Source organism: Hibiscus syriacus, unplaced genomic scaffold, assembly GCF_006381635.1.
Source record: "Hibiscus syriacus cultivar Baekdansim isolate YM2019G1 unplaced genomic scaffold, ASM638163v2 tig00111308_pilon, whole genome shotgun sequence".
Lineage (NCBI taxonomy): Eukaryota > Viridiplantae > Streptophyta > Magnoliopsida > Malvales > Malvaceae > Hibiscus > Hibiscus syriacus.
In genome coordinates, this window is record NW_024063051.1 from 58735 (window position 1) to 69721 (window position 10987).

The window sequence follows — 10987 nt, forward strand, 5'->3', positions numbered from 1 at the left end:
CCCAAGTATGATTAGACATTATCGATTCTAGTTCATCATTAATAGCGTTTTTCCAGAAACTAGCATCGATAGATCTTATAGCTTCTTTAAAAGTTTTAGGATTCTCATCTAACAGAAAAATTTGAGCTATATGATTTGAAATAGATTCTAAATCATTTATCTCATAAATAAAGGAAGTAATAAAGTCTGGTCCAAAAGAGGTTTCAACTCTTTGCCTTTTACTTCTTCTAGGCTCAAAAACAATTTGTTCAGAAGACCTAGCAGGATTACTAGAAGAAGTAGATGGAATATATTCTATTTGTCTCGATTCCTTTGAAGGAAAAGTATTTTCAAAGAAAACAACATCTTTTGACTCACAAATAGAATAATCTTATAAAAGCATGAATCTGTATGCAACATTATTCGTAGCATACCCTATAAACACTGCATCAATGGTTTTAGGTCTGATGGTGGACTTCTTAAGTCTGGTAAACCCACTTTAGCCAAACACCCCCACACTTTCAGGTATTGTAAATTAGGAGCGTATCCTTTCCACAATTCATATGGGGTAGAATCTAATTTCTTATGAGGAACTCGGTTCAAGATATGAGTTACCAATAGAATGGTTTCCCCCCACATGTTATCAGATAAACCTAAACTTATTAGTAAAGAATTCATCATCTCTTTTAAAGTTCTATTTTTCCTTTCTGCTATACCATTTTGTTGAGGAAAATAGGGGGCTGAAGATTCATGAATTATGTCATTCTTTTCACAAATATCTTTTAAGAAATTAGATTCGTATTCACCACCTCTATCAGATCTAACCCATTTGATTCTTCTATCTAACTGATTTTCAACTTCTGTCTTATAAATAACAAAGAAGTTTTCAACTTCATCTTTAGTTCTTAGGAGATAAACTTTTGTATATCTTGAATAATCGTCTACAAAAGTTATGTAGTAGTGTTTTCCTCCTTTACTTTCAGTGTTTCTAAAATCTGCTAGATCTGTATGGATGAGATCTAACAGTTCAGTCTTTCTATTAGAAATAATCTTAAAGTAAGGTCTAGTATGCTTAGCTTCTACACAAATTTCACATTTGTTAAAGCTAGTTGTGTCTAGTTTAGGCAGAACATTCTTATTCATCAATTTCTTTAAAGCATGAATATCCAAGTGTTCTAATCTAGCATGCCACATATCAATGGATTCAAACAATATAAGCAGAAGTGGTAGCTTTATTTTCATTAAATTGAGTTTATGTGACAAATAAACCATTGTTTAAAAAACCTTTCCCAACATAATCACCATTTTGGGAAAGTACGAGTTTATCTATCTCAAAAACTAACTTAATGATTGCCTTATTCAAAAGCCCACCACTTATCAAATTTCTACGCAAAGCAGGTACATACAGAACATTATTTAAGGCCAGTTTTACCAGAAGTCAGCTTGAGTAAAACCTTGCCTTTTCCTAGCACTTCAGAGCTGTTAGAGTTCCCCATGTACACACGTTCACCTATGTTCCCATTCTCGAATTCGGTGAATAACTCCTTCCTTGCGCAAAAGTGCTTCGAAGCACCAGTGTCAACTACCCATTCCGAACTATTTTCCACCAGATTAACTTCTGAGACCACCGCGACAATGATTTCATCATCTTTTTCTACAACCTGCATCTGCGGTTTGTTGTCATTCTGGCGGTCTGAGCGATGTTGGCATTGGTAAGCTTTTTGGCCGGCTAAACCACATACATAGCACTTGAATGTCTTTCCTTCAGGTTTGGCCTTTCCTAACACGAAGTTGGTAGCCTTATGAGGTTTTGTCTTATTGTCTTGATTCCCTCGTTTCACGATCTTCTTGAATCTGGACTCAACCAAGTTAGCTTTAAAAGATAAATTACTCAGGGAATTAGTAACCTTATCTTTTAAACGATTGGCTTCTTCAATCTTCATATGGTCTACCAGCTCTTCAAGTGAAATTTCTCTCTTCTTATGCTTAATAGAATTGCGGTAGTCGGACCAGGACTTGGGCAACTTCTCAATGAGAACATTGGCTTGCAGTACCTCACACATTTGCATCCCTTCGGCAATGATGTCAGTGACCAAGTTCTCATAGTCATGATCTTGATCCATTATCGACTTTTCGTCTGTCATATGGAATTTAAGTCATTCATCGACAACGTACTTTTTTATGCCCGCATCATCTGCACCATACTTTTTCTCCAGAGTTTCCCAAATCGCCTTGGCACTCCTTTCTCTAAGAAACATATCAAATAATTTATTTGACATGTGACTGAGCAGATGTCCTTGCACCATTTTATTATCTTTCTCGTGTTTCTCGTAGGTAGCGAGAGAGGCATTTGCTAAGGCATAATTATTCAGGATTGTATCCGTATCATTATCGGTAGTTGGGGTTGGCGGCATGGTAGGTGGTGGCTTGAGCAGCACGTAGTCAAGATCAAGCTGCTAAAAGAATATCAGAATTCGTTGGGACCACATTCTATAATTCTTTCCATCAAGTGCATCGAGCTTGGAAAGATCGGGAATCAGTTGGCTCAAAAGTGTTGTCATGATTGCAGTATATAGAATTCGTTTCTAAATTGTTGAAAAATAGACTGCAAAATAACACTGTTAGCACTGAAAGGAAAGATAAATAATAATTTTAAAGAAACAAATTGATAAACCGTGTCGTGATAAAATCACTGCCTTAGAAACGAATTCGCCCCGATGTGTGTAATCGCTGCAGTAGGCAGACCGTTCCCCCGAGGTTAACACGACTCTCCAAGAATTCGTACACCCAAAAACTGGAGTGAACTTGGTGGTATTGCTCATCTCTCAACTCAAAGAACACTCAAAAGAGAAGAGTGTTTCAAAGCAAATGTTTGCTTGGGATTATATCAAAATGAATGAAATTGCTCACTATTTATAGGCTAAATAATGAGGGCAAAATCATCATTTCCAATACTAGTGGAAAAACCTAATTTGAGCATATTTCCAATGCTAGTGGAAAAACCTAATTTGAGCATTTTTCCAACGCTAGTAGAAACACCTAATTTAAGCATTTTTCTAATATTCAAGTGAGCATTATCAACAATCACCATTAGCCTTTTACTTGATATGGTACACGCATTTACTCTTTAACTAATTTTAGCTATTAAATCTTGACATTTTTTATGAGATAAATCTATCACATGAAAAATATTAAAACTCCAAAATAATTTTCAAAATATGTTAAAATTTAATAAATTTCTAAAAAAATCACTTGACAGCGTTATAATATATATGACAAGTGATATCGATTGATTAAAAAATATTAAATTTAATTGTTAATGTTGATCAAATGAGTGAATTGATAAAATTTTAAAATATAAAAATTTAAGAATTTAATTAATTTTTCAAAAGTTGGAGAGCTTATGCATCCTTAACCTGAAAATCAAAGTGAAATCAAGCTTCTTACATTTGCGCATAATGGATAAATGAACCGATTTAATTTGAGTTAGACTAAGCCTAAACTCTTACATGCGATATCACCTTTTCTCTCTCTCATAAGTCCAGTAAATAATGTTTATTTTTAAATCAAAATAAAAAAATAGGGTAAACTACGTATTTAGTACCTAAATTATCACTTTTGATTTTTTTATATTCAAAAAAATTTCCAAAACATTACTTAATGTTTAGTTTTTGTTTCATTTTAGTACTCATCGTTAAAAACGTAACACACTTAGTACTTAAATTATCAATTTTGGTATGTTTTGGTACATAAATATTAAATTTTTTCAAAATTTAATGTTAAATTTTGAACAAATGTAATAAAATGAAATAAAAACTAAACTTGAGGTATGATGTTAAAAAATAAATATTAAAATATTAAAATGAACCAAATTTAATAATTGGGTTAAAGTACACGAATGATCACTTTGCTTCACTTTATTTCCTATTTCACTCACTGTACTTTAAAACTGGTCAATTTCATCACTGAATTTAATATAATTGACAAATTTGGTCACTTAGTCGTTTTCCCCCACAAACGGCGTTAACTCTCTTTCCCTTTCATTTCCAAAAACCCATCTCTCTTTCGGTCCATCGTCTTTGGCCAACGGTAGCTTGCAAAACAGCAACCAACAGTCCCGGTATCACCTCCCAAGTAAACCCCAACTACCATCTATCCAAAATTGATCGTCAAAACATCACAAATTGTGAAAAAGTTGCTCGATACCCTTCACCGTTGATCTCAGTCACTGTTTTTCGGTGAGTGTCACCGCCTATGGCATCGGACGCGTCTTCGTGCTCCGGTAAAACCTTATCGACCCTGCTCTGTGAAATGTCACTGTTCGTCGTCGATGACTGATTGAAGTTCGTTAAAAACCCATAACGACGTCGTTGTTGATTTTTGCGATTTTCAATCGATTCAGTCATCATTGCACCTCATCGCCTTCACCAATGAGTTTCTTGTCCAGTTTCGACCAAAACCCATGTGGTAGTGTCCCTTCGTCGTCGCTCTATCATCATGCTTCCGCCATCTCTCTATCATCACTCTATCGACGTTAGCATTCTGTTAGTCAGGGGTAACAGATCTGTGACCCAAAAACTTATTTTATTAAGCTTAGTGACCAAAAATGCTAAATGTATAAAGATCAGTGAGGAAATTGAACGGATTTAAAGTACAGTGAGTGAAATAAGAAATAACGCAAAATACAGTGATAATACGTGTAATTTACCCTTTAATAATTTAAGTACTACATACATTACCTTAAAAAAATAACAAATAAAATATGTGGTTCTTTTAAAATGTCTACCACAAATACCACCTGTGGAAGAAGCTACTTGTGCGAGAGAGTAGTCTGTCAATCGTTTAGAAGTGAAATGACAGGCCGTTCTGTTAGTAAAACCCCCCGTTTTACATTTGAAGAGTCATACCCTGTTATAAATGAATACAATTCTCATTTCCCTATATGTGCCCCACTACTTACTCTGTGACACATGTATTAATTTATTAGTAAATTAAAGGTAATTTATTAGTAAATTAAACGTAATTTATTAGTAAATTAAAGGAAATTTATTATTATTATATTTATTATCTTTATTTTTCATTTGTTGTTCTTTTACTTTTTTTTAAACAAAGTCAACATCTGTTTAATAGTTTTTAAAATTTTAAATTATGTAACGTTAATTTTAGTGAATTCATTTTATTTGGTTTATCTTTTATCTAAACTATCTCTTTTAATTAAGTTTTAATCTTCTAAAAAAATTCAATTATTTATGATAATTAGTTTCTCCTAACTTTATTTCTCCTTCTTTTTCATTTTAATTGTATAATTTATTTTTTAAAAATATATTCTTATAGAAGTAGCTTTAGTTTATATTTTTTCAGATATTTTGTGGAAAAGTGTCAATTTTTTCATAAATATTGTTAAAACAATTATTTTTTAATTAAATAAAAAGTTATCAATAATTATTATGTAACATGTTAATTTATTTTTATAGTAGGGGATAGGATCCAATTATACAATGTAAAACTTGCTAGTTTTACATTTATTTAGGATCATTAGATGAGTGAAAATAAACGACTAAAATTAATAGTAAAAAATGAGAAGATATTCACTGGAAAAATAAAAAGTTAATTTCAGTCGTCTTCTTTTTATCCAACAATCTTAAATCTATGTAAAACTAATAAAATTACATTGTATAAATGGATCATAATGCTAAAAAAATTATTTGAACCAAATACTCTCACATTTATTTATGAAATATAAATCATACAAAAAATATTTAGTTTTTAAAATCAATGAAAAACAATTAAAACATACTCTATAAAAATTGCTAGTTATATTTTAAAAACATTTATGGAAAACATTAAAATTTTATCACATAATGTCCAAAAATTATAACTAAAGTTATTTTTCTGAAAATAATTTTTTAAAAATTTAAAATCCAAAACTAAAAAAAAGTAAAGAACTTAAATTAAATTTTCATAAACTGTTTAACATTTTAAAAAATCAAATTTAATTAGATCCACTCTTAATTATAGATAAAAGGTATAATTAAGAAAGAAAGAGATAAATTAAATAAAATAAATTTATCAAAACTAATAAAATATTATTAAAAATAAAAAATATCAAACATATGTCGACTTATTTTTACACGAAAAATAAAATAAAAGAACATTAGAATGGAAAATAAATGAAGATAATGATTTTCATCATTTCGCAGGTTAATTATTATCGATGTTTTTAAAATCGGTCCGGATATTAAATCGGTAAAGGTATTGGTTCACTGGTTTAACCGCGATTGAACCGGATTTTATATAATTTTTTTTTAATTTTACATAATATTCAAAGCAATACTAATATATATGTAACACTTTTTTTAAGTTTACAATATTAAAAGGTATAAAAATATCACAAGTATAACATATATAAATTAAAAACTATAAAATCAAGTGAAACAAAATGATTCAAATCAACTACAACATAATATTTAAGTAAAACATATTAATAATAAATATAATTATATAACTATAATCAAAAAATAAAATTGAGGCTTAAAAAATCATAACAAATGATGTCATTTGGTTTAATTTTTTTTTTAAATAATCTCACATGGCTAAGAAACATAGAAGAGCATCCCAAAAGTCTAAAGAGTAAAAATATGAGAACAAAACAATCTCACATGATTAAGAAATATAGAAGAGCATCCCAACTTACTTCTATAAATAATAGAGGTAATTTGACATTCAAAATCATGGAGCCTTTTGGTGAGCACAGAGCGACAATTGAGCTCAAATTTTAGACTTCAATCGAACTTCTAATTTTTTTTTTTTGATTTCGAGCCTTTTCGAGTTCAAGTTTTAATATTATATTTCGAGTTCAAGTTGAACTTGATAATTTTTAGCTTGTGAGTTTTTGAGTCGAGTTGAGCTTACTTGTAAAGTTTTCGAGTTCAAGTCAAGCTCAGCAATACTCGAATTTGACTCGGCTCGTTGAACAAACAATGTCGTTTGGTTTAATTTTTTTTAAAAGAAAAAAGTGAACCGGCGGTTCAAATCGGTTTTGTCGGTTTTCAGCCGGTTCATCCCGGTTTTACCGGTTTTCATCCGGTTCATTGTCAGATCGGTTTTGAGAGGTAACCGGATCGGACAGGCCACCGGTTCACGATTCAACCGGTTGAACTGGCCGGTCCGATTTTGATAACCATCATTATTATAAACATGCCATAGTATAGGTGGTGGACACATATAATGGTGGTGGACACCCTTAACCTAAAAATTAAAGTGAATCAAGCTTCTTATATTCGCCTAAACTGTTACAAGCTAGATCACCTCTTTCTAGACATTATGGAGAAATTTTAAAAGTTACAATTATAGCTATTTCTCTAAATAATAAATAGTACTCCATCCAAGATTAATTTTTAAGGTAAAATAAGTCTTTAATACCTAAACTACCAGTTTTATTCGTTTTAATATCTATTTTTTTGTCAAATAATATCTAATATTTAATTTTTATTTTATTTTAGTACCCGTTGTTAAAAACTTAACGGATGAACTTGCCGACTGTCGCGTCTTGAACGTCACATCCATCGATCGTCGTGTCTACAGTCGTCGATCGTCGCATTTGTCGACCGTTGAAGCCCTTTTAACATGCACCTTTTAGACCCCTTAATGCAATTATCACCATAAACAAAAAAATAGTAAAGAACTTAAATTAAAGTTTCATAAACCGTTACCTTGATTAAAACTTTTGGATGGATTGTTACCTTGATTTGTGGTTATCACCATAGCCGCATAAGATGGTTTGCCTTCCCGTCCTTCAGTTTGATTACCATCCTTTGGATTGGGGTTTAACGACATATCCATCGTTATTTCATTTCCGCTAGTCGAGCCTTTTTCGATTTCTACAGTCCCTTCGATGTCCACTTGTTCTATCACCATTGGTGATTTTGACTTGTCCCCTAAAGCGTCGGGTAATTACCGACTACCCTCGCAGTTGATCTTACGAAACTAACCATGCAAAACCAAATCCCCAATGCGTGTGAAGAGTTCCTAAAACTAGGATGAGTAGAATCACTAGGAGATGGTTAAATTTTAAGCATAGGGTGTGTGTGTAAATACGTGATTCATTTAACATATCTACAACAAATACTAGCTATGGAAGCTACTTGTGTGGTATTGTTTGCCAGTCATTTAGAGAAGAAAAAACAGGCCGTTGTGTTAGTAAAATCCCCCATTTTATATTCCATATAAATTGAAGATTCATTCCGTGTTATAAATCAGATTAAGACAATAAAAAAAGTTTACGAGTAATCTTACAAATAATTATTTCCTCTCATTCTGGTCAGGAATTTGCCTTGCTTACTCCTACAACAATACCCCCCCCCCCCAAAAAAAAAGCACCACGTTATACGTTCTATCCTAATAAAATTACAAATCCACCAACGAATTGAAGTTAGGTTACTTAGTCTTTATCAAGATGATCATGGATTTATTATGTCGTTCACCACCAATTTTTGCAGGTCTTTTAGCACTGTTCATGTTGTACAATCTGTGGAGGCGAAGGACTTACCGGCAGTACAACAGTGCTGGCGGCGGATTACTTGCCCCAGAACCGTCAGGTGCGTTACCGTTCATAGGCCACCTTCACCTGCTTCATACCCAACGAACAGGTGCCCGAACCCTTGCGGCCATAGCGGATAAATATGGACCGGTCTTCACAATCCGACTCGGCAGATTCCGAGCCCTTATCATCAGCAGCCGGGAAGCAGTTAGAGACTGCTTCACCGTTAACGATAGGGTCTTCGCCAATCGTCCGATGTCAAATGCAGGAACTTACCTCGGTTACGACGAAGCAAGCTTTGGGTTTGCTTCTTATGGACCGTATTGGCGTGAGATTCGTAAGCTAGTCGTGGTTGAACTCCTCTCGGTCCATAAGATAGGGTTATTAAAGCATGTACAAGTCTCGGAGGTGAATGCATTTATAAAACACTTGTACTTGTTTGCCAATAAAAATGAGCAGGTTCCAAACCAGAAGATCTCGATGAGTCAACGGCTTGAAGCTTTGATCGTAAACATGATGGTAAGAATGATTGCAGGGAAAAGATATTCGTCGGCTCCTGACGGTGAAGCCGATGAAGAAGCACAACGCGTCATCAAGTTTATCAAAGAATTTTCTTCGGTGGTTGCCACTGTTACAACAGTTTCGGAAGTGGTTCCGTTTCTAAAATGGATGGATAAATGGAGCAGCCAAGTGAAATCCATGAAGCGTATTTCAACGGAGATGGAATCTCTTATCGAAACTTGGATTGATGAACATAAATTAAAGAACCCTAAAACAACCGCAAACAACAACGACGACGACCAAAATTTCATCCATGTGATGCTGTCGAAGATAAAGGATGACGATGAGTCCATATATGGCCATAGACGCGAAAATATTATCAAGGCTACAATAACTGTATATATATATACCATATGTTTTTGCAATCTTTTAGTCTTCGTTGGTACATATAGTTCAATGATCCTGATCTGGGCTTATCTTTTTACATATTCTAGATGCTAATCGCAGCAGGGATTGAAACCACAGCCATTGCAATGACTTGGATGTTGTCCAACTTGATGAACAATAGACACGCCTTAAAGCGAGCTCAACAAGAGCTGGACCTCAAAATTGGTCGACGCAGATGGGCGGAAGAATCTGATATGGAGGAATTAGTCTATCTGCAAGCCATTATTAAGGAAACACTTCGTCTCTATCCACCTGCACCACTGTTAATCCCTCATGTCCCCATGGAAGATTGTTGTGTGGGCGGCTACCGCATTCCCAAGGGCACTCGTTTGTTTGTGAATGCATGGAAGTTGCATCGAGACCCACGGATTTGGTCTAATCCCGAGGAGTTTGAACCGGAACGGTTTCTCACCAACCATGAAAACGTGGATGTTTTGGGGCAAAACTTTGAGCTGGTGTCATTCGGATCTGGTAGACGATCTTGCCCGGGGACGAATTGGGCGTTGCAAGCTATACGCTTGACTATGGCTCGGTTGCTTCAAGGGTTTGACTTAAAAACACCCTTAAATGCTCCCGTTGACATGACGGAAGACCAAAGTGCAAGTGCAACCATGACCAAGGCAACTCCTCTTCAACTTGTCCTCACACCTCGCCTTCCTCATCATCTTTATCAACTCTAGATGTAACATCAGCACCATATTACATCTATGTAATATGAACACATTATACGTGAAATAGTTTAAATAATACCTTATTATAAATATATATTACAAAAAAACTAATCGGTTAGGTGTCATAGGTTAAGTACCAACTTTGTATAATCTATAATCTTTTTTTAAATGATAATTTGTATTATTACCGGGTGTTTTCTTCTTTCTTAGGGGCCGTTTGTTTACTGTTGAATGCTGAACCATTCAACATTCAACGTGTTTGATTCTCACATCTGAATGAAGACTATACTGAATGAAACAACAAAACACTGTTGAATGATTCAACATTAAAGTACATTCTGAATCATTAAGCACCCGGTATTTTACCATAATACTTATTTTTCACTTGTTGTCTTGTTAAACAATCATATATTATAATATAATAAATCTTTATGAATGTAAAAATGAAAATATTCATAATTCAGATTGTACATTCAGAACTATTATCAAACAACATGTCACATTCAGAGCCAATTCATACAGAGTCTTTGAATCATTCAGGCAATTGAATCATTCAGCGCTTAATCATTTTATTTTATCAAACAACCCCTTAGTCTTTCATCAGTTTTGAATAATTTTTAAATAATTAATTGTATATGATGTCCCTAAACTATGACTCACATTTTAAATTAGTCTCTAAACTTTAAAATATTATATATAAATCCCCCAATTATGATTCATATTTTCAATTGATCCCTAAACTTTAAAGCATTTTATATTAATCCTCAAACTATTAGTGTGGTTTCATGTTAATCCTCACACTCCTTGTAACATGTTTTTCTTCCAACCAAATGATGACTTGTGTCATCAT

At 33.4% G+C, this 10987-nt stretch overlaps 1 protein-coding gene across 1 annotated transcript; it reads left to right on the forward strand.

Annotated features, from left to right (window-relative positions):
- Window positions 1-8440: 8440 nt before the first annotated feature.
- On the forward strand, window positions 8441-10158 carry LOC120158150 (cytochrome P450 CYP82D47-like). Its single transcript, XM_039169065.1, has 2 exons — window positions 8441-9415; window positions 9514-10158. Exons 1-2 carry the CDS (start codon window positions 8441-8443, stop codon window positions 10144-10146), a joined length of 1608 nt encoding a protein of 535 aa, XP_039024996.1. The 3' UTR covers window positions 10147-10158.
- The last annotated feature ends 829 nt before the right edge of the window (window positions 10159-10987 follow it).

Coding starts and splice junctions, on each gene's coding strand:
- LOC120158150 (XM_039169065.1), top strand. CDS start 8,441: ATGGATTTATTATGTCGTTCACCACCAATTTTTGCAGGTCTTTTAGCA. Junction 9,416..9,513: donor TTATCAAGGCTACAATAACT/GTATATATATAT, acceptor TACATATTCTAG/ATGCTAATCGCAGCAGGGAT.